At 35.9% G+C, this 23,437-nt stretch overlaps 3 protein-coding genes across 4 annotated transcripts in view; 1 reads left to right on the top strand and 2 right to left on the bottom strand.

The window, feature by feature from the left end:
• Positions 1–1,324: 1,324 nt before the first annotated feature.
• LOC147535314 (SNARE-like superfamily protein) lies at positions 1,325–2,852 on the top strand. Of its 2 annotated transcripts, none has more exons than XM_086651186.1 (5): positions 1,325–1,723; positions 1,886–2,046; positions 2,142–2,285; positions 2,377–2,453; positions 2,599–2,852. In XM_086651186.1, the coding sequence occupies exons 1-5, from the start codon at positions 1,530–1,532 to the stop codon at positions 2,686–2,688; spliced, it is 666 nt and encodes a 221-aa protein (XP_086507312.1). In that variant the 5' UTR covers positions 1,325–1,529; the 3' UTR covers positions 2,689–2,852. The 2 variants fall into 2 exon arrangements, with proteins under 2 accessions (XP_086507312.1, XP_086507313.1); XM_086651187.1 differs by having other exon boundaries at positions 1,421–1,723; positions 2,386–2,453.
• A 196-nt stretch (positions 2,853–3,048) lies between these two features.
• LOC147535313 (receptor-like protein EIX2) lies at positions 3,049–6,655 on the bottom strand. The gene is made up of 2 exons (XM_086650181.1): positions 4,203–6,655; positions 3,049–3,403 (listed from the first exon to the last, which is right to left on the bottom strand). The coding sequence occupies exons 1-2, from the start codon at positions 6,653–6,655 to the stop codon at positions 3,049–3,051; spliced, it is 2,808 nt and encodes a 935-aa protein (XP_086506307.1).
• A 12,721-nt stretch (positions 6,656–19,376) lies between these two features.
• LOC147535305 (receptor-like protein EIX2) overlaps positions 19,377–23,437 on the bottom strand; it is a 45,073-nt gene continuing 41,012 nt past the window's right edge. Inside the window, exons 2-3 of the mRNA XM_086651160.1 lie at positions 19,872–22,445; positions 19,377–19,708 (exon numbers count right to left, since the gene is read on the bottom strand). Of these exons, the coding sequence (XP_086507286.1) occupies positions 19,576–19,708; positions 19,872–22,285 (2,547 nt within the window). The 5' untranslated portion in view covers positions 22,286–22,445 and the 3' untranslated portion in view covers positions 19,377–19,575. The remainder of the gene's footprint in view (positions 19,709–19,871; positions 22,446–23,437) is intronic.

Genomic DNA, 23,437 nt, shown 5'->3' with positions numbered 1-23,437 from the left:
AATAATAAATCTCAACCATACATTTTATATATTATTATGAATAAATTTAAATTTTTATTAATTTTTTATATTTTTATCGGATACGGATATTTATCGGACCGAATATGAGCGTATCCGTATCCGATATTCGATAAGCAGATATCCGATAAGAAATATCCGAATTCGTATCCGAATCCGAAATTTCGGATATTTTTTTTAAATCCGAATACGGATGCGGATCGGATGTCGAAGATTCGGATATTCATTGACAGACTTACGTATCATACTCTAGATTTGGGCTAAATTCTTTAGATTTGAGCTCAATTATTGAAGAAATTGTGGTAATTTTTCTTCCTACGAGTAACTATTTATTTTCATGTGTTCTTGTTTATGTTACACTTTTAATCATTTCACAAATTTAAGCAATAGGAAAAAAATATTTTCAAGCAATTCAATATTATTACGTTTTAAATGTCATTTTATCTATACCTAGCAAGTAGCAATAATAAGAATTATTGTTTTTCAAAAAAAAAGAGAAGAGAATTATAGTATTATAATGGTAAATAAAGTGCAATTTGTTCGCAAACATAAAGAGTAATTATTGTTCTTCGTGCATATTTTAGAAGAAAAATATGATAATTGATGAGTTTAAGTTTCACACGCTCACTTGACAATATGCGATAATAGAGACATATATAAAATACACGGACCAACCTCATCTTCCTGGTCCAGAGTCTTAAAGGAGACGATATATGCTCTATTTTTAAAGAAAGGGAAGGGGAATATGTTGAAATTATTTCTAACTTATTCGTTCGACAAATAACTTTTCGATACATAAATGAAGATTCTCGTTTTAATTGTTGACTAGTTAACACCATGATTGTCATTTTATCTTCCACTTCTTATTGAATGCAAACAAATAAATCATAATTCAAAAAATATATTTGAGATATATGGATGAACATAGAAATTTGGCGAATGGTGATTCACTCATCCACAAAGATTGATATAAATTTCTATATCTTCATAAAATATAATAGCTAGGACTTTCCTCACTTGTCTTATTACAATTATTCGTTTATTTTATTTCCATTTTTGCATGGTGATGTAACCTTTGTATTTTTGCATGATCTTTAATAATTAATGTGTATAAAATTTAGGGCAATGTTGTAATTTGCATTCACACCTTAATCTATAAGGAATCAAAACCCTAATTGGAGAATTATATAGTTTTACTCTTTTGCAAAACCCTACTTTGAAGGAGTACACAAAAAGGATATCCAATTATCTATCTTACCTTTTGCCTACCTAAACTTTTCTCCACCTCCTTTGCTTTCCTTTACACATCCAAAGAATAACTTCATCTCCAAGCTCTCTCTCTCCCTCCCCCTATATATATATATATTATATATAAATACTTTACCCATTTTCTTCCTCCAAACCTCCATCAACTTGTTCATTGGAAACCCTTTCAAGCTTATTTGTGATACAACTTGAATACATATACATTCATAAGCTAAGGAAGCTATAGTACTTATTCGAGGCGAAATATGGTTAAACTAACGCTAGTTGGGAGGGTTTACGATGGGTTACCACTCTCACAAAATCCTCGATATTACAACGAAGAAGACGAGAATATGTTGTTTTATAAGCAACAAGCAGAGTTCATACTAAAGGAGATCTCAAGAGGAGCTTTACTATATTCAAAGATGACAATTCACATTGATCATCAACATTGCATCAAGTATCCTTTTCTTTTTCTCTCTTTTGATTCTTTTACTTTGATAATTTTCTATGGTTTTTTTAACTTACACATAATTTACACCTAAAATGCACATATTTGTACATGTTTAATTTAATATTATCGCGTTTTTAATGATTTTCCTTCATAATATTTGATGTTAAGCTACTTGGTCGAAAACGGATTATGTTTTATCACAATATCCGAATCTTCATATCCAAGAAAATTAGCTTTTCATTTTCTGCAGGATTTGCATAAGGAGATTGAGAAGTTTGATATCAATATTTTATATACAATTAATAAACCATATTGCTTCATTAGATTTGGTAAATCATTTTTCTTAATATAACATTTTTACATAACTTACTATAAAGATATTCATGAACTAACATGTGTAATTTATGTATGTATATTTGTGTAGATCAAGTGATTGGGAATATAAGAAAACAATATTTAGATACAAGAACTCAAGCAAATCTCTCTAAGCTAAATGCAGATCGTCGACAAGATTTAGACATTGTTGTAGATGACATCTCAAGGATTAGAGAAAATAAACGAAACTCGGGTATTAATTTATTTTTTCTTCTTAATTTACTAGTTTTAGTTAGTAAATTATTGCTTGATAAGGTACGAAAATGATTTTATCTTCATTTTAGAAAAATTAGAGAAGGCGGTGTTGACACCTCATGCAATCATTGCAGTGCCTTCGATTTGGTGTTCTCCATTTCTTGAGGTAAGCTAATTATATCTTTCAAAGTTTTCATATCTGAAATCTATTTTAAACCAATTCTGACTAATTCTAAGCATGGAAGGAGCAAAATTTTTCTAAACGGCGGATCGGAATACTCATTCGGTATTTTGGGATGTTTGATGTACAGGAAATCGCCATGAAGTGGACACCGATTGCTATAGTTTCTTTCGTGGCAATTGTTATACTATGGAGCAGATTCAATCTCAGGGACTTCTGATTTCTCAGTTCGAATCAACATTTGTTTTTCTACTCCGAAAGTTACTTTTTTTTTACTTGAAGTACAATAGGGGTGATGATCGAATCTAGATCTCTGTATTATGAGAGGAAAAATGGAAAAACTAGTGATGTTAATTTGTATAATGTGAAGTGATAAAATGAAAAGAGATTATAAATCAGAACACTATCTCTTCTCTTTTAAGCATCCAAATGCTTCATATATGGTAATCCATTGATCCTTCACTGTCACCATATGGTGCTTTTTGAGGTTGTCCATCTTTATCGCATTTATTGAGTGGAAGACCACACAGATCATGGTTCCTGATATAACTCAACTCGGGAAATGTTTGCAGTTAGGTTCCTAAAGGAATTTCCCTTGACAAGTTGTTAATGACAAGTTCAAGTAACCAAGAAAAGTTAAGTTAACCATGCTTTGAGGGATTGAACCTGATAGTCTGTTGTTTGACAAATCAAGCGATTCAAGTGAACTTAATAGACCAATTTCATTTGGGATCTTTCCCGTAAAACTATTATTCGATAAGTTCAATGTTTGTAAGCCGAAGAGGTAAATTAGTTCTTCGGGGATCTCGCCATATAAATTGTTACTTGAAACGTCGATACCAACAACAAGTGTAAGCAAACTTTGTCCATATACCATATCTTTACCTTTGGCCACAAAGTCTACTACTGTGTTCTTGGAATCAAGTGGACTAAAACTGAAATAATCAGGATATTTAGGCTACCGGTTTGAAGCCATTGTACTAAAATTGCTAACGCATTTTGGAATTGATCCGGACAGATTGTTATGACCGAAATACAATATTTGAAGCGCAATAAGGTAACAAAGTCACCATGAAACTTATTAGAATGTAGTCGAAGAACTATGAGCATATGTTTATGTAAAGTAAGATATTACTAGTTAATGGTTTTGAAATGGACCTACTAAAGACTTCAAGACTTACTTTACATAAACATATTCTCATGGCAGGACTAATGAAGACTCCGTCGTTCACTTCACGCCAAGGTAATGTATTCATCAACTTTCTAGCTACAAGTAGAAGTTGTCGGTGTAACAGAAGTTGAAATGAGAGTTATGGGGAAGTCGAAGCTTTGCCAGAAAGTACCTAACTAAATTAAAAGCTCGACCATAAATCTCCTTGTTTGGTTACAGAAAAGAAAAATGTAGTGGTATATATGTTTGTTTGTCGTCGAAAAGTAATAGTGTTATAAGATAAGTTCAAGTGGGGAGCAAGATGATATAATTTGACATGAGAGATGCTAGAGTTACAAAGGATTTTTACAAAAGAAAGTTCCTAGCGGATGTGGCGGTTGTGATATGCATGTGGCGGTTGTGATATTCAACTCTTCTTGTTCAGTTATACAAAAGCAAAGTTTATTATTACATTAAAGATAAATTCGTCAGTCCAAGACTACTTTTTCTTCTGCTTAACATAAGTACATAAACTATATATTATATCATCTAAGAACCTAAAATAAGCATACCTCCAAGACTACTTTTTCTTCTGCTTAACATAAGTACATAAACTATATATTATATCATCTAAGAACCTCAAATAAGCATACCTCCAAGACTTGTTCACCAATAAAACACCCCACAAACACCAAAAACCTACCACAAATCCAAATGGTAGCCCCATATAAAACCATTTCATCTCAATCCAATCCTGGTCTTCGTCGTCTTCCATTGATCCTTCACCTTCACCATTTGGTGCTTTTCGAGGTTGTTGTTCATCTTCATTGCAGTTCTTGAGTGGATGACCACATAAGTCATGGTTCCCGATATAACTCAACTCTGAAAAGCTTTGCAGTTGGGTGCCCAAAGGAATTTCTCCTGACAAGTTGTTATATGACAAGTTCAAGTAACTAAGAAAAGTTAAGTTCACCATGCTTTGAGGGATTGAACCCGATAGTCTATTGTTTGACAAATCAAGCGATTCAAGTGAACTTAAAAGACCAATTTTATTTGGGATCTTTCCCGTAAATCGATTCTTCCCTAAGTTCAGAATTTGCAAGGCGTAGAGAAATGTCAGTTCTTCTGGGATCTCTCCATATAAATTGTTACTTGAAAGGTCGATACCAGCAACAAGTTCAAGCAAACTTTGTCCATAGACCATATCTTTACCTTTAACTACAAAGTCTACTGTATCCTCAGTATTTTGCATAGTGTAAATCAGATAACCGCCAAACTTTGAGTAACGTTTAGAAGCCATTGTACTAAAATTGCTAAAGCATTTTGGAATTGATCCGGACAGATTGTTATGACCCAGATCCATTAGTTGAAGCTTAGTGAGGTAACACAGTTTTCGAGGAATTTCACCATTAAACTCGTTAGAACGTAGCCGAAGAACAATAAGTCTGGTAAGGCTTTCTCCTAACCAGGGAGGTATCTGACCCGTAAGTCTATTCTCACCAACATCAGTGATCCTCAACCGAGTACAGTTTCGTAACGTGGAAGGCAATTCTCCATGGAGAGAATTGTTTTGCAAACGCAACGTCTCAAGTTTACGTAGAAACCCTATAGTACTTGGAATCTTTCCTGTTATGTTGTTGCTTTGGAGATTTATCATAACTAAAGATCTCCAGTAAAACCAACAATCAGGAAGTTCTCCGGACAGGTGATTTTCTGAAAGATCAAGAAGGGATAAGGAATATGTGTTTGGATAACAAAGTAAATTGGAAATGGGTCCTGAAAAGGTATTCTTCGAAAGATCAAGTGCAACAATGGGAGAAGATATACGGGGTAAGTTACCTGTGAATCGGTTTGAGTTCATGTAAACTAGACCTTGTACGCCTCTCATCGAGAACATATTCGGTAACTCCCCTTCAATTTGATTATGTGATATATTTAAATAGATGAATTGAGAAGTCATGTTCCAAAACCAACTAGGAACTGAACCAGATATTCCTGCATTAGATACGTCTACTGTTGTAAGATATTTTTGCGTTTGTAACCATTCAGGAAATCGTTGTCCTAGTGAACAATTTCGGTGTCGTGCTTCTCGGAGTTGAAAAGGAGGAACCCAGTCACGGCTCACGTTTAGAACCAAAGAATCGATATCTAATACTTCCAGTCTTGTGAGATTATCAAAGTTAGCTTCAGTCAGAAAACCTTCTAATGAGATATACAATATTTTTAAACTGGAGAGGTTTCTGAAACTTTCTGGCAAAGACCCATTTAACTTGTTATAGCTAAGATCTAAGATTCTCAACAATGACAATCTTCCTAGTGACATAGGAATTGAACCAGAAAATGAGTTAGTTGAAAGATAGAGTAATTCCAGTTTCTTAAGGGTTCCCAATTCATCAGGTAACTGCCCCGAAAGTAGATAATTATATCCCAAGTTTAATGATTTCAATTTGTTCCCAAAACATGTAGATGAATTTGTAAATAATCTTGATGATATCTCTCCTTGGAGCTTGTTTTGAGACAAATCTAATTCTTCCAAGTTGCAAAGATTTCCCAAGGTTGTTGGTATCTCCCCTTCCAACTTATTCTTTCCCAAACGAAGATAATAAAGACTTGAAAGGTTACCAAGCTGAGGAGGAACCTTGCCAGTAAAACCGTTATTGAATAGATTTAGATATCGTAAATTCTGTAGTGAACCCAAGAAAGCTGGTAGAATCCCCGTGAAATTATTCCAACTTAAGTCTAAGTGATACAAATGTTTCAACTCCAACAGAGAAGGATTTAGTTCACCACTCAATGATATAAAGGCAAGATTGAGTTCAACAACCCAATCGTTATCATCACTTTCAGTTTTGTTTTCACAGAGTACTCCGCTCCATTTGCAGCAATCATTACCAACCCAAGACCAAAGATCATCGTAAGGATCTTTCTGATTATGTTTGAAGTTTATAATAAGAGCTTCTCTCTCTTTTGGATTGCAAGCAGCATTAAACTTGATCATGTTTGATGAGGACAGCAACAGAAAGGAAATAGCAGCCATTATCAATAATCTAATTGTAAGCTCCATGATGATTTAATTTATTAAAGAAGGAGTAGACTAGACGAGAGAGGCAGTAGTTAATGGTTATGTGATCTTGCTCCATTCATTCATTTGATCATCTGAGTTTAAATACACATGCAAAAGAGACCTACCACTAATTAAAGACTTGACTGACTTACATTTTCTGTCATACTAGTGAAGACTTTGTTGTTGACTTTACAACCAGAGAAAACAAAGATAATTAGACATCAACTGTTCTTAATTGCAATAATAGACAACGGGATAAGGCTCTGGACTGGAACCTCTTAATTTATAAGAAAAGTTCAAGTGAGCAGAAAGATGATATAATATGCTACTGCTAGCTCCAAGATCAGTTTAGTTTCAAGAGAGACTTGGATGGGATTCAAGTTGAGCACTAACATAGTAAAAGCTAGAATCTAAATTTTTTTTTGTTGGCTAACTAATACTAAGATTTATAATTATTTAAAAAAAAAAAAAACGGATTGAAAAGACAAAAACAGACTTAAAAAGGCGAGTTTTTGTAAAAGAGAAAGGGTTTTGAGAAAAACATGCCAAATAATTGTTTTGAAAATGTGTTTTTCCAAAAATTTACATTTTTCTTTCAACAACAGTGACAGGGGGACCTGGCGTGAGAAGGGGCGTGAATCGCCACCGACCCTTGGATTCACGTTGATTTCATCAAGAGAGATGAAGTGGTTGTGAATCCAAAAGATGGTGGCAATTCACGCCCCTTTTCACGCCAACAATCTCGGCCCCTTAGTCTTTTTCTAAAATATATCATCTTCTTCACATGTTCCTCCTAAAATTCAAAGTGGATGGATTCAACACTTAGGGGAAGCACCTTTAAAACTTCCCTAAAGGTGTAGGAATATTTTCTACCACAATATGTAAAATCTGGTGGATATGTATTAAGATTGTTAGATATTTTACTAGCCATAGAGTATTCAAGATGGATATTCATAAGTTGGATTTCTCTTTATTACTTGTGTGGAAGAAGATGATATATTTAAGATTGTTCAGTTACACAAAAGAAAAATGAATATATATATATATATATATATATATATGTTTGTTCTTCGCCGAAAAGCAATAATGTTATTAAATGGATACATGATATAAGACGGATCGTAAATAAGAGATCCAACGCTCAAAATGAGTTCCAGAAATAATATACGTGTGTAACACGTGTATGTACGTGACGGATCGAGAAGACGAAATCCGACGATCAAGAAGAATTCAGAATATATTTAAAGATATTTGAAGATATATGAAGATATGTGAATATATGTAATATTTAGTATAACTAGGGTATATCCGGTGCCCTAGGGCATGGACACTTGTATCAATCAAATGTTACGAAAATTAATTGAGAGAGAGAGATTTTTATTAGTTATTATTTTTTGTATTACTTTTTTGTTTCTTTTCTCTTAAATTAGTTATTATTCTATTGAGAGAGAGAGATTTCAATTTTTTTTTTTTAACCCTTCAAATTTATTTTGTTTCTTTATTTCTTAAATTAGTTATTTTATTTCTAAGAAGGAAACGATTAATGTTTTTTAAATAGGTAATTTTATTTCTACGAATGACTATATTTTAAATTTTGAGAAGGGCTTCCAGACAATATCCCTTATTAGAAAAGGATGTTTGTTCGTTTTCCCTTCTGTTTTATTATATAGATATATTCAGAATATCTCTTGTAACTATCTAATATTCTAATGGTAATATTAGATAGATTTTATATTATTTTCTAGTTTAGTAATCAGAAACTAGAAAACCTTAAACCCTAAGTCATCTATAAATAGGAGAGGGTTCTAGGAATCAAAATCATCAAGTTATGTCTGACCAATGTAACCGATCAACCCACATTACCTAGTGATTATTAATAAAAAAGTTATTTCTCCGTAGATTTAGGTCTTGAGTATTCGACCGAACCACGTTAAATTATCATGTCTTTGTTTCATGTTCATATCTCCAATTATTATATAATCGTAAATTTAACAGTTATAAGGCAAGTCCAAGTGAGAAGCAAGATGATATAATATGTTCGGATAGTATAATTGGGAAGTCATGTTCCAAAACTATTTAGGAACTTAACGAGATATTCCAGCATTAGATACGTCTACTTTTTTTTTTTTGTTGAAATAGATACGTCTACTTTTGTTAGATCTTTTTGCTTTCATAACAAAATTAAATCCGTAGATAGTGTGAAACAAAGATTTGCTACAAAAATTGCTCTTAGACTTCACATCAAGTTATTTGATATTTCATCAAAAAAAAAGTTATTTGATATTTGCCAACAATAGACACAAGGGGCCTACTAAAGGCTTTGATGATTAACTCTATACAATATATTAAGGGCCCCCTACAGACTTGAGTATAGACTTTATACACAAAGGACCACCTAAAAACTTGAGTATTGACCTCACATATACACAAACGTTAGTATGATACATTATTCAGTTTTATGAAAACTTGACCGAGAAGTCGCCCAAGTACCTAAACGTTAGTATGATTTTTGGTACCTGTTACAGACCTATGTTTTCCGTTTTTCAAGTTCAAACTTCAATCTAACTAATAGAGAATACACACAAGCACGGGTGTCAGAATTTGTATAAGGTGAAATAAAAAAAATGCATACAAATATGAGCTTTGGTTTTTAACCTTGTACTCTGAGAGTCTGAAAAAATGTTCAGTAAAAAGAAGCATCAAAATATGCAAGAAAAGAGACTATAAATCAGAACACTATCTCTTCTATTTTAAGCTTACCATATTATAATGGTGGAACAAGTAGTTTGGGCTGCTTACAAATTACGTCGAAATCCCCCAAATGAGCACCAACTACATACCCATGATCCGAAAGGGTTTACAAATGAATGACCTCAAATCGTCTAAGATACAAAAGATCTACCATCCTAAAGACATTATTATTAAGATAAAGAGAGTGTGTGTATGAGTAAATGTATTTGAGAGTATTTGAGAGTGTTGTTGAGGTTAGAATTGTAATTGAGTCTATCATTGATTTAGTATAAATACAACTCAATCCCTACTTTGTAGGGTATCTTGACTCAACTTCTTTCATGGTATCAAGAGCTACCAATACTTAGAATTTTTTTTTTTGTTTTCAGTGCCGTCTTCTTCTTCCTCCTCCTCCTCCAACAGCCACTGTCTTCATCTTCTTCTTCATCCTCAATATCCACCATGGCTGAAATTCCTACTCAAATCACATCTCCACCTCCTTTCTCTTCTCCTTCTCAATCTCAGTCCTCTTCTTCTTCCATGACTACCTTTCCCTCCCTCACAAACATCTCTCATCTTGTCTCCATTAGACTCGATAATACTAACTATCTTCTTTGGAGGAGTCAACTACTACCAATCCTTCACTCACAGGACTTATTTAAGTTTGTTAATGGCACTTTTCCACCACCACCTGAAACTATTCCTTCTCCTGATTCTTCAACTCCTCTTCCTAACCCAGACTTTGTTTATTGGTATAGGGTGGATCAAATGTTATTGTCCTGGCTGAATGCTACACTTACAGAACCAGTTCTCTCTCAGGTTCTTGGTCTAACTTCATCTAGAGCTGTGTGGGATGCTCTTGAAAGATCCTTCTCCTCTCTCAACTCAGCCAGGCTGATGAATCTTAAATTGCAGCTTCAAACAACAAAGAAAGGAAACCTCTCTGTCTCTGATTATCTTCTTCGAATCAAAACCATATCAGATTCCTTAGCTGCTATTGGACATCCTGTCTCTAATGATGAACTTGTTCTTCTTGTTCTTGCTGGTCTAGGACCAGACTTTGAAGGCCTAATTACATCTATCACAACTCGTACCATTCCCCCATCTTATTCTGAGCTCAACTCTCTTCTCCTCACTCATGAATGTCGTCTTCAAATGCTTAACTCCAATACTCACCAACCCACAGCCCTTTATTCTTCTGTTCAAACCCCTATTTCACCCTCTGTTCAAACCTCTGTTCGGTCCTATAATTCTTCTTACTCTCGAAATAACAGAGGCAGAGGCTCAAATAGGTTTGGGGGTCGTGGGAGAAACTCGAACAGAGGAGGTTACTCTCGAACCTCTGTTCTTGGTCCTCCTCCTGATCGAGGTCCATTAACTTGTCAATATTGTGGTCGTATTGGACACTCTGCTCGTCAATGCTATCACCTACTTCGTCCTCAAGAACTCAATCAATCATTTGCTGCACTTGGAATCGATTCCATCAATGCTGACCCCCACTGGTATGTGGACTCAGGGGCAACTTCTCACATAGCTGCAGATACTGTTTCATTGGCTTCTCGATCAGAATCGATTCCACCAGAGAGTGTTATGGTGGGGAATGGTCAATCGGCCTCTGTTAGTGGAGTTGGTAATGTTCTTCTTCCTTTCACTAATGTTGTTCTTAAGAATACTCTGTTTGTTCCATCATTTAAGAAAAATCTCATTTCAATCTCTCGTCTCCTTCATGATCTAAACTGTCTTGTGGTTTTTCATAAACATGGCTTCTTTGTTCAGGATCTTCTCACAAAGAAGATACTTCTCGCCGGCACGATTAGTGATGGCCTTTTTCGTCTCTCTCCTGCTTCAGCTTCAAAGTCACCTCAATCTTACTTTGCTCAATCCCTAACTCCTGGTTCCAAAGCATCTCCAGAGATTTGGCATCGTCGTTTAGCTCATGTTAATCTTCAAAGCTTCAAGCATCTAGTTAATCAAAACCTTTTACCATTAAGTACCACTGTAATCAAAGATTTTAAATGTGTTGACTGTATTTCAGGGAAACATCATCGTTTTCCCTTTTATCCTGTAACTCATTTATCATCTAATCCTAATGAACTTATTCATTCTGATCTATGGGGGCCTTCACCTGAAATTTCTAACAGTGGTTTTCGATTTGTACTTTTACTCATTGATGACTTTACTCGTTATACATGGCTTTACTTTCTACGTCACAAATCAGAAGTTTCGAAAGTTTTTAAACAATTCAAAGCAATGGTGGAAAAACAATTCAACTATCCCATTAAAATATTTCAATCTGATGGTGGAGGAGAGTATATAAATCATGATTTGTCCAATTTCCTCTCTCAACATGGCATTATTCATCGGTGCACTTGTCCTCACACCCCTCAACAGAATGGGGTGGCAGAGCGAAAGATTCGTCATCTTGTTGAGACTGGAATCTCTCTCTTACATCAAGCCTCTGTTCCACTAAAATTCTGGCCTGATGCCTTTCAAACAGCCATGTTTACTATAAATCGATTACCATCTTCAGTGCTTAATGGTCTATCACCCTTTGAAAAGCTATTCAATTCCAAACCAGATTACACACTACTTCGATCCTTCGGATGTCGTTGTTATCCCCTTCTCTCTCCATATCGATCGAATAAACTTGATTCGAAATCAAAACCGTGCATTTTTATTGGTTACAGTACTCAACACAAGGGGTATCGATGTTTGGATGAAACATCATCTCGTGTCTACATCTCACGACATGTAATTTTCGATGAGCTCTGTTTCCCCTTTTCTTCTTCTTCTTCCCCAAATTCAAATTTTATAAACCCTAATTTTCCTTCTCCTGTTTCCCTCTCTTGGTCTATAGCTTCACCTTCTTCTAATCCGACCGTTCACTCCTTTCCATCTCCATCGTTGGATCCTTCTGGACCACGTCTTAATCGGACCGTTCATGATACTTCATCTCAACCATTCCTTGTTTCTGGACCACGCGTTTCTCCTCCACCATCCAACTCAGCAGTGGTCCTCACAAACTGCCAACGTACAGTTGTGAGTCCACGCGACCCACCACTTCTCCCTTCTACTGCTGATTCATTAATACCGTCAGACTCTGTGGTCCCTCATCTGCATCATCGTCCTCCTTTGTCTCCCACCACTTTGCCTGTTACCTCTTCTGTTTCTCATGTCTCAGCGGAAACAGAGGCTGCTCCCTCTGATCAACCAGTTCACCAACCACCTCCATTACCTCTACCCTCCACTACCACCACTTCTAAACATCCAATGATCACTCGAAGCAGAGATGGCACTCGAAAACCGAAAATTCTAATAACCACTACCTCTGATTCTGCAAGCAGAGACGACAGCCTATTTGAACCCTCAACCTTTACTCAAGCAATTAAGTATCCACACTGGCAACAGGCCATGACTGATGAAATTAAAGCCCTACAGAAGAACGATACATGGGTCCTTGTTCCAAGAGATTCCTCTATGAACCTAGTTGACTGTAAGTGGATTTATAAAGTAAAACAGAGAGCAGATGGTTCAATAGAGCGCTATAAGGCTAGGTTAGTGGCTCGAGGATTTACACAGCAACATGGTGTTGATTATGAGGAAACGTATAGTCCAGTTGTTCGTCCTGCTACCATTCGAGTTGTTCTTTCTTTGGCTGTTTCAGGTAATTGGTCAATTCGTCAATTAGATGTGAAGAATGCCTTTCTGAATGGTAAGTTAAGTGAACTAGTATTCATGAGTCAACCACAAGGGTTTGTTAACTCTCAATTTCTAGATTATGTGTGCAAATTGAATAAAGCTCTTTATGGCCTTAAGCAAGCACCTCGTGCTTGGCATCAGAGATTCAACTCATTTCTGCTCAAATTAGGGTTTCAACACTCTATCTCAGACCCCTCCATGTTCTATTTTAAAACATCTAGTGATCTCATTATATTACTTTTATATGTTGATGATATTATTATCACTAGTTCTTCCTCTCTTACATTGAACTCTGTAATTCAAAAACTCAAAAATGTGTTTGATATGACGGATATGGGAGACCTCAATTTCTTCCTAGGAATGGAAGCTTTTCGAACTTCAGACTCTCTACTCCTCACACAGAAGAAATACACTAATGATCTTCTTCAAAAGTTTGGTCTACAAAATTCAAAACCTACTACTACTCCAGTTCCAACAGGAACCAAATTGTCCAAGAATGATGGAGATCCATTACCAAATCCACATGTGTTCAGGAGTTTAGTGGGAGCACTCCAATACCTCACACTCACTCGACCAGACATTGCCTATGCAGTCAATCAAGTGTCTAAGTTCATGAAGTCCCCAACAACAATCCATTTTTCAGCGGCCAAAAGAATTTTGAGATACTTAAAAGGTTCAATTGATGAGGGGATATGCATTAGAAGATCTTTGGAATCTCCTATTATTGGTTTTTCAGATGCAGATTGGGCTGGTTTTCCTGATGACAGAAGATCAACATCTGGTTCTTGTGTCTTCCTTGGTCCTAATTTGATCCTTTGGGCATCAAAGACTCAATCAACAGTAGCTCGTTCATCAACAGAGGCAGAATATAGAGCTGTCTCTCACACAAGTGCAGACTTAATTTGGTTACAAAACTTCTTGGCTGAGCTTGGGATTCCTGTTTCTTCTGCTCCAGTGGTGTTCTGTGACAACATTAGCACCACCTATCTTGCTGCTAATCCAATTCTGCATTCTAGAACTCGACATGCTGCTATTGACTTCCATTTTGTGAGAGAAAGGGTTAGCCAAGGTAAATTAAAAGTGCAATATACACCAAGTAGCTCTCAAATTGCTGATATCTTCACTAAAGGTCTCTCCACCTCTCGGTTCAATGAATTGAAGTTCAAGCTCTCTCTCACTAATGGACGATCGGCTTGAGGGGGGGTATTAAGATAAAGAGAGTGTGTGTATGAGTAAATGTATTTGAGAGTATTTGAGAGTGTTGTTGAGGTTAGAATTGTAATTGAGTCTATCATTGATTTAGTATAAATACAACTCAATCCCTACTTTGTAGGGTATCTTGACTCAACTTCTTTCAATTATATCACCGAGGAAACACGAATAACATACAGAACATGAGAAAACAAGTCGATACATATAAATAGAAACCAAGAAAAAGGCAATTTATAGAAAACAGGAAAATACAGATCTGAATTAAATATGTATAGTGCGATAGAGCATATCCAGAGGTTTAAGTTGGATTAGCTTCAGTTGAATGAGTATCTGCAAAACTTGATTATCTCTTTTTAATACCAATCAGTTATCTAACTTTTTTATCCGCTAATCATGTTGAACTGAAATCTGGATAGTTGTTGTGGAATGGTAGAGATAACTGGTCCAATTGTACGGTCTCTCTCCTCTCCATCTAGTTTCTAAAGGAAAACCGTTCAGATTGTTGGAAATTAGTAATTTGTAATTTCCTATGTAACTCTTTGTATTGGGAGAAATATTTAGATGGAGTCTTTTCTAAAGTAGAAATATCTAGAGAAGAATAGTCTAGAGAAGTTTGACTAAAAGATTAGTCTAAAAATTATATTAACTCTTTGTAAGTCTCAATGTGGAATTTTCTAGTCTTTACTAGTATGCCTTATCTTTAGTATAAATAGAGGTAAGATGTAGGTATGAAGGACATGAAGCATAGGAATCACAAGAGAAGCAAATTAGATATTGAATTGAAGAACTTATAAAGTAAGTTGTAAGAGTTGAAGGAGCTCTGTACGGGCATCTAGCCCGTACATCTCCAAATTATAATATAGTTAAATATATTACTATATGTCTAAATTTATTATAAAGCATATCTAGATATTTTCTCCCAAATATCGTCCCCTACAAGTGGTATTAGAGCCGAAGGTTCAATTTTGAGTCCTACACAAATATTCATCCAAGGTTAATTGGAAATTGAAAAATGGGTGTTGGTGTATCTCCATATTAGAAAGGAAGAAAGAAGAAGAAAAATACAACGGAAAAAAGGCGATGAATTCCTCACTACTGGCAAACAAAAAAACTTAATGTACGGTATTCCCACAAAGAAGAAAAAAGAAACAAAGAGAGAGCAAGAAAAAAAGTGACTACCCAAAGAAAGGGTTTGTCCACCTGGTGGTGTGAATGAGAGAATCTCTTAAGAAAGAGAGACAGAAAAATTAACAAAAAATATCAACCAAAAGAAGACCCAAAAAGCAGGGTTGAGTTATAACAATTAAATTCAGAACCTCTGAATCCAAGTGATCAAGTTCAATAGGTTGTGAAGAGCCTCTGAATCTAAAATTGATCAAGCTCGTGTCAACATATAAAAAGTAAAGCATCTGCACGAAAATACGACCAAAGTTGTCGTTTGAGCACACCAGTTGGGAAACGAAAAGTGGGATTAATTCTTTTTATGAAGATTATGGAGAAAAAATAGTGATTCTCATTTCCTTCAAGGATGTCCTAAGTAAGATATTACAAAAGTCTCATTGCTCATTTAAAAATATGCTTCCAGCTATAGCGAGCAAATGCAAACAAAATTGAGTTAATATTTTTGGTCTGAATTGAAATCAGAAGGAGAAACCCATCATCCAAAGAAGATTATTGCAGAAAATGGTGCTACAAGAATTTTCACAAATTCAAGGACTCGATAAAAATTACAAATTAAGAAGGGGTGTTGGAAATTAGTAATTTGTAATTTCCTATGTAACTCTTTGTATTGGGAGAAATATTTAGATGGAGTCTTTTCTAAAGTAGAAATATCTAGAGAAGAATAGTCTAGAGAAGTTTGACTAAAAGATTAGTCTAAAAATTATATTAACTCTTTGTAACTATCTTTAGTATAAATAGAGGTAAGATGTGGGTATGAAGGACATGAAGCATAGGAATCACAAGAGAAGCAAATTAGATATTGAATTGAAGAACTTATAAAGTAAGTTGTAAGAGTTGAAGGAGCTCTGTACGGGCTTCTAGCCCGTACATCTCCAAATTATAATATAGTTAAATATATTACTATATGTCTAAATTTATTATAAAGCATATCTAGATATTTTCTCCCAAATATCGTCCCCTACACAGATCTAGTCGATTTCTCCGGCGAAGGGAGAACCCTTCGCCGGAATCTTTTATGGTTCTTTTATAGCATCTCTCTTCCTCTTTCTCTCCTCTCTCTCTTATACAGTTAACCGTTTGTGATGGTGGTGGTGGTGGTGCAAATGGGTTGGACGGAAAGATTTGGTGGTCTTTAGTGGTGGGATGTGGTGGTGATGTGGTTTATGCGGTGGAGTTTAGTGATGGTGTTGGTTTGATGATGGGGGTGATGTGGTGGTGGTGCGACTGGTTTTTGGACAAGACTTGTTGGTTTTTTAAGTAGGTGTTGTGGTGGTGGCGTGAATTCTGAGGGGTGTTGAGTGATGGTGGTAGTGTGGTGGTGTGGGGGTGGTGTGGTGGTGAAGAATGGGATTGTGACTAATGGTAGTGGTGGAGGGTTTTCATGGTGTATTGTGGTGATGGTGGGGGCATGCTACTGGGAAGAGAAGATGGCGGTTTTGTCATGACACAGAGTGGCCTCTTCGTCGGGACGGTGGGTGTTTGCAGTGGCGGCGGTTTTTCTATGGTGGCGGCGGTTATCCGGTGATGGCGGCGGTTTTCCGGCGATGAAGGCGGTTTTCCGGTGTTGAAAGCGGTCTTCCGGATGATAGCATCGGCGGTTCTTTCTTTTTTTATTTGTCTTAGTACTGGAATTTTCTTTATTTTCTTTAGTCGGCCTTCAGGGTCTTTTTAGTCGGATCTTTAGGGTCCTATTGTCAATCCTTCGGGGGTTCTTTTCTCGGATCTTTAGGATCCTTTGTGTCTGTGTCTAGTCTAATTTATTTCCCTTCATGAGGCACTTGTGCATTTAAAGGTATGCAACTCTCGTGAAGTTTTCATAGGAGAGAAATAACAATTATCGTCCATGTAAATCGTGATTTTATCACTTATGAATGGATATGTTTCCAATGGTTCAAAAAAAAAAAAAAACTGGTCCGTATCTCTGAAAAGAAATGATTGCGATAATTTAAATCAGATTGCAACTCAAAGTTTCATACCTAGAACATGTAGATGAATTTGTAAATAATATTGATGATATCTCTCCTTGAAGCTTGTTTTCAGACAAATCTAATACCTCCAAGTTGCAAAGATTACCCAAGGTTATTGATATCTCTCCTTCCAACTTATTAAAACTCAAATCAAGATAATAAAGACGTGAAAGGTTACCTAGCTGAGGAGAAACCTTTCCAGTAGGTTCTCGGAAAGATCAAGATCAAAGACTTGAAGGGTTACCCACCTGAGGAGGAACCTTTCCAGTCAAAGAGTTACCTAATAGATCAAGATATCTTAAATTCTGAAGTGAACCCAAGAAAGCTGGTATCACCATGAAATGGTTTGCACTTAAGTCTAAGTGATACAAATATTTCAACTCCAACAGAGAAGAATTCATTTCGCCACTCAACCCAAAATCTTGAAGTTGAACAACATCACGTTCAGTTTTGTTATTGCTGTATTGCATATTACTCCTTCCCCTTTGCAGTAATCGTTACCAACCCAAGACGAGAGTTTATCGAAAACATCAACAACACCATTTTGCTTTTTGCAGATTACTCCATTCCATTTGCAGCAATCATTACAAACAACCCAAGACGAGATTGTATTGATTTAAGAATCATTAAGATTATGTTTGAAGTTTATAAGAGCTTCTCTGTCTAGCCACTACACAAAAACGGACTTTTTGTGACGGTATAGTTATGACGGCTTGGAGAAAGACGTCGCAAAAAATGTATTTGTAACGGCTCACACATAAAACCGTCACAAAAAGGAAAAACACAGAGCTGCCATGTCTCCCGTCGTAACCATGGTATTATAACGGTTTTTGTCGACTCCAGCCGTTATAAAAAACCAAATTCAATTGGTGCCGAAATTTGGGTCTATGCCAACAACCCTTGGTTGTAGTGGTAAGAGGTATAATCTTCCACCTAGAGGCCAAAGGTTCGAGGCACACTGAACAGTTCAAAAAAATTTAGGTCTATGTGACGGCTTCCTAAAGTAACATCCGTTACAAAACCAAAATAATGGCGCCACTACTTCTACGCGCCAGAAGTGGATCTGTTTATGACGGACGGCTGATGAAGAAAGAGGCCCTCATAATAAAGTAAAGCCCTAACCGCATCTCATATCCACTTTTTCTGGCAAGGTTTTGTTTTAGGGTTTTAACCAACACTGATTTCCGTCAATTGATAGCGGCAAGGTTTTTTTTTCAACGGAGGAGCCGATAGCAACTAGGTCTAGGGTTTTGATCTCCATTTCCTCTCAAGGATTTCAAGTGAGGGTTTGATTTTGAACTTTCTATCTCAAGGTTTCGTTGGGTTGATCAGCAAAGTTGTATCCTAAATCTTCATTTTTCTCTCTCAACGATTTGGTTCAACTTTCAATTCGGGGATACTCATATTCCTGGTGAGTGTCATTTAACCTTCTTTTCTTCCTTCAAGTTTTCTGTTTATTGACCTAATTTTAATCCTATCTTAATCCTGATTCAAACAACATAAATCATATATTAATCCTGCTTGTTTAGAGAAATAGATAGATATATAGAGAGATAAAGATTGACTGATATTTATGCTAACATATGAACAAACTCATCCAATTTGATTTTAAGCATGCTTCCCTCTGCAAATTGATTGATTTCACTTCAAAATATAAGAAGCCAATCGATAAGGAATGACTGATATTATGTTTGAAACAACGATAGGATTACTTGTAATAGCCTCACATCGCTTGGTAAAGTGTCACCTAGGTTATATGTGCGAGCTCTAAATTAGTACCTGTTGAGACCTTATGGGAGGGCTAGTGGAGCATTTGCTAAAACCTAAAAATGGTAGCCATTGGGTTTGGGTCTAGGTGTCAAAAGTGGGAACAATATCGATATCTGCTAAGACATGGGGCTTTTCATAACTCGTAGGGAATTTCAACGCTTCAAAACTTCCAACTCTGGTTTCCCGCACAAAGCTTCAAATCTCCATGAATGATACCCTATAAATACAATACAAACCCCCCATAAGCAAATCCTTCCTCTTTCGCTGTGTGTTTCTCCATACAACTTAACCCGTTTAAACTTGGTACTTGATGGAATTTCCCCTGATAGATTATTATATGACAAGTTTAAGTAACTCAAAAAATGTAAGTTCACCATGCTCTGACGAATTTCCTGAATCCTGACTAGATACGTTTTCTCTTGAGGTTTGAAATTTGGTACAAATAAACTGGAGAAATATATTATAACTATAAACTTGGCACTAAGTCTTCTTGTTCAGTTACAAAAAAGCAAAGTTTATTATTACATTAAAGATAAAACTCATCAGTGCAAGACTACTATTTCTTCTTCTGCTTCGGACGACCAGAAAGTTTGTATATTATATCATCTAAAAACCCAAAGTAAGCATACCTCCAAGACTTGTTAACCAATAAAACACCCCACAAACACCAAAAACCTACCACATATCCTAATGGTAGGCCCATATAAAACCATTTCATCTCAATCCAATCTTCATCTTCATCGTCCTCCATTGATCCTTCACCGTCACCATTTGGTGCTTTTTGACGTTCTCCATCTTCGTCGCATTTATTGAGTGGAAGACCACAGAGATCACGGTTTCCGATATAGCTCAACTCGGGAAAACTTTGCAGTTGGGTACCTAAAGGAATTTTCCCTGACAAGTTGTTATATGACAAGTTCAAGTAACTAAGAAAATTTAAGTTTGCCATGCTTAGAGGGATTGAACCCGATAGTCTATTGTGCGACAAATCAAGCGATTCAAGTGAACTTAATAGACCAATTCTATTTGGGATTCTTCCTGTCAAACTATTATTCGCTAAGTTCAACGTTTGCAATCCAAAGAGGTACGTTAGTTCTTCAGGAATCTCACCATAGAAATTGTTACTTGAGAGGTCTATACCACCAACAAGATCAAGCAAACTTTCTCCATACACCATTTCTTTACCTTTGGCCACAAAGTCTACTATGTTCTTCCGAAGAAGTAGATCATAATCAAAATAAACACCAGAATTAGGGTGTTGGTTTGAAGCCAGTGTACTAAAATTGCTAAAGCATTTTGGAATTGATCCGGACAGATTGTTATACCCCATATCCAATATTTGAATCATAATAAGGTAACAAAGTTGTTGAGGAATTTCACCATGAAACTTATTAGAACGTAACCGGAGAACTCTGAGCCCATCCTTAAGGCTTTCTCCAATCCATGTTGGTATTGCACCTGTGAGTCTATTCTCACCAAGATCGATTACCCTCAACTCGGTACAATTTTGCAAAGAGGAAGGCAGTTCTCCACTGAGTGAATTTTTTTGTAAATGCAACATTTTAAGTTCACTAAGAAAGCCCATAGTACTTGAAATGTTCCCTGTTATGTTGTTGCTTTGGAAACTTATCATAACCAAAGATCTCCACGAAGACCAACAATCGGGAAGCATTCCAGATAGTTGATTTTCTGAAAGATCCAGAATTTGTAAGGAATTCTTTTCTTCTGCCGTATTACATAGTAAAACAGAAATAGGCCCCGAAAGATAATTTTTGGAAAGATCAAGTATACTGACATTAGATGATATAAGTGGCAAGTTACCTGTGAATTTGTTTGAGTTCAAGTAAAAATGTCCTCTCGCCGTACTTCTCAAAACATTTGATAAGTCCCCCTCAAGTTGATTGTGTGATATATTTACTGAATTTAATTTGGAAGTCATGTTCCAAAACCAACTAGGAACTGAACCAAATATTCCAGCATTTGATATGTCTAGTTCTTCGAGGTCTTTTTGCGTCTGTAACCATTCAGGAAATCGATGTCCTACTGAACAATTTTGAAGTAGTAAATATTGAATTTGAAAAGGAGGAACCCAGTTAGGGCTCAAGTTTAGAACCATCGAATTGATCTCTAAAGATTTCAGTTTCTTAAGATTGGCGAAGTGAGCTTCTGTTACATCACCTTCTAGCATGTTATTGGAGATCTGCAAATCTAGTAAATTCGTGAGATGCCCAACACTTTCGGGCAAAAACCCATTTAACTTATTGTAGTTAAGATATAAGATTTTCAACAATGACAATCTTCCTATTGACATAGGAATTGAACCAGAAAATGAGTTATCATTAAGATACAGTACTTCCAGATTCTTAAGACTTCCCAACTCATCAGGTAATCGTCCAGAAAGTAGATTATCTTCCAACAATAACGATCTCAATTTGCTTGCAGAACATCTAGATGAATTTGTAAATAATGTTGATGATATCTCTCCATGAAGTTTGTTTATAGACAAATCCAATACCTCCAAGTTGCAAAGATTTCCCAAGGTTCTTGGTATCTCCCCTTGCAACTCATAATTCTCACTCAAATCAAGATAAGAAAGACTTAAAAGGTTACCTAGTTGAGGAGGAACCTTGCCAGTAAAACGGTTATGTCGTAGATCAAGATATCTTAAATTCAGAAGTGAACCCAAGAAAGCTGGTATATGTATCCCTCTGAAATCGTTATAACTTAAGTCTAAGTGATACAAATGTTTCAACTCCAACAGAGAAGAATTCAGTTCCCCACTCAACCCAAAATCTTGAAGTTGAAGTTGAACAACATCACCTTCAGTTTTGTTTCTGCAAATCACTCCATACCATTTGCAGCAATCGTTACCAACCCAAGACGAGAGTGCATAGTAAGAACCATTATTAAGATAATGTTTGAAGTTTATAAGAGCTTCTTTCTCTCTCGGATTGCAAGCATCATTAAACTTGATCATGTTTGATGAAGATAACAGAAAGGAAATAGCAGCTATTATCAATAATCTAATTATAAGCTCCATCATGATTTAATTAGTTAAACAAGAAATTGTCTACAAAGCAAGGAAAGTGTTGAAAGACGAGTTGATTCGTTTGATCATTAAATACACAAGAGGGGACCTACTACTAAACACTTCATTACGACTTTTTTTTTTTTTTTTGTTGAAATACTTCACTTCATTACGACTTACTCACAGATTCTTGTCACGAAGACTTAGTCAATGAATTCACTCAAAGGTAATGAATGTGTCGTTCAAAGGTGTTAACGTGGCAATAATTACCACGAAGAGAAAAGAAAGATAATTACATACTGTATTAGACATCAATTGTTCCCAATTGTGAAATTAGAGGTTGAAACAAGGATTATCAAGTTTCATAACAACACCCATTTTGTTTTTTGCAGGTTACTCCTTCCCATTCACAGCAATCATTACCAACAACCCAAGACGAGAGTCTATCGAAATGATCTTTGAGATTACGTTTGAAGTTTATAAGAGCTTCCCCGTCTCTTGGATTGCAAGCAGCATTAAACTTGATCATGTTTGATGAACACAAAAGAAAGGAAATAGCAGCCATGGTCATACTTAATTAGTTAAACAAGGACACGTACAATGTAGAGAAAGTAAACTGTTCATATATATATATATATATATAGTTAACAGTTAATGCTTATGTAATCTTGGTCTATTCATTTACTTGATCATTGAGTTTGAATACACACGCAAAAGGGACCTACTAATTAAAGACTTGACTGACTTGCTCATATATTCTGTATCGTGACAAGACTACTTAAGACTTGGTCTTTGCCTGTACATAATAGACATCAATTGTTTGCAATTGTGAGACTTACCAACTCTCTAGCTACATCAGCACTAACATCATAAAAGCCATAACTCTTTTGGACAGAAGTTCCAATGGTGTGTTTGGACGAAGGAATCATGAATCCATGAGTCCTCTTAGACTTCTTATTTGATATTTCGCGTGAAATATACACAAGGACCCTAGTAAAGACTTGGATGATTGACTCCATATAATATGATCATGAAAATAAGAATACCACTATTTCTAACAAACCCACACCCCTCAGTAGAGTGCCAAGAGCCTAGGTGTTATGTGTGAGCTCATACCGAATAGTTCTATAGACCTTATAAATGGGGTCGTGGAGCGTATGCTAAACC

This window comes from Eschscholzia californica, unplaced genomic scaffold, assembly GCF_041429995.1.
Source record: "Eschscholzia californica isolate CP2 unplaced genomic scaffold, dmEscCali1.0.p SCAF_6, whole genome shotgun sequence".
Lineage (NCBI taxonomy): Eukaryota > Viridiplantae > Streptophyta > Magnoliopsida > Ranunculales > Papaveraceae > Eschscholzia > Eschscholzia californica.
The sequence above is the reverse complement of the archived record's forward strand: the minus strand, read 5'-3'. Positions and strand labels throughout refer to the sequence as shown.

Bases quoted from the DNA above. Each gene is read 5' to 3' on its own strand.
- LOC147535314 (XM_086651186.1), top strand. From the start codon at position 1,530: ATGGTTAAACTAACGCTAGTTGGGAGGGTTTACGATGGGTTACCACTC. The intron at 1,724-1,885 runs GTATCCTTTTCT...TTTGATGTTAAG, and splicing joins GATCATCAACATTGCATCAA to CTACTTGGTCGAAAACGGAT. The intron at 2,047-2,141 runs GTAAATCATTTT...ATATTTGTGTAG, and splicing joins ATATTGCTTCATTAGATTTG to ATCAAGTGATTGGGAATATA.
- LOC147535313 (XM_086650181.1), bottom strand. From the start codon at position 6,655: ATGGCTGCTATTTCCTTTCTGTTGCTGTCCTCATCAAACATGATCAAG. The intron at 3,404-4,202 runs GTAGTCTTGGAG...TGATTATTTCAG, and splicing joins TATGTTAAGCAGAAGAAAAA to TTTTAGTCCACTTGATTCCA.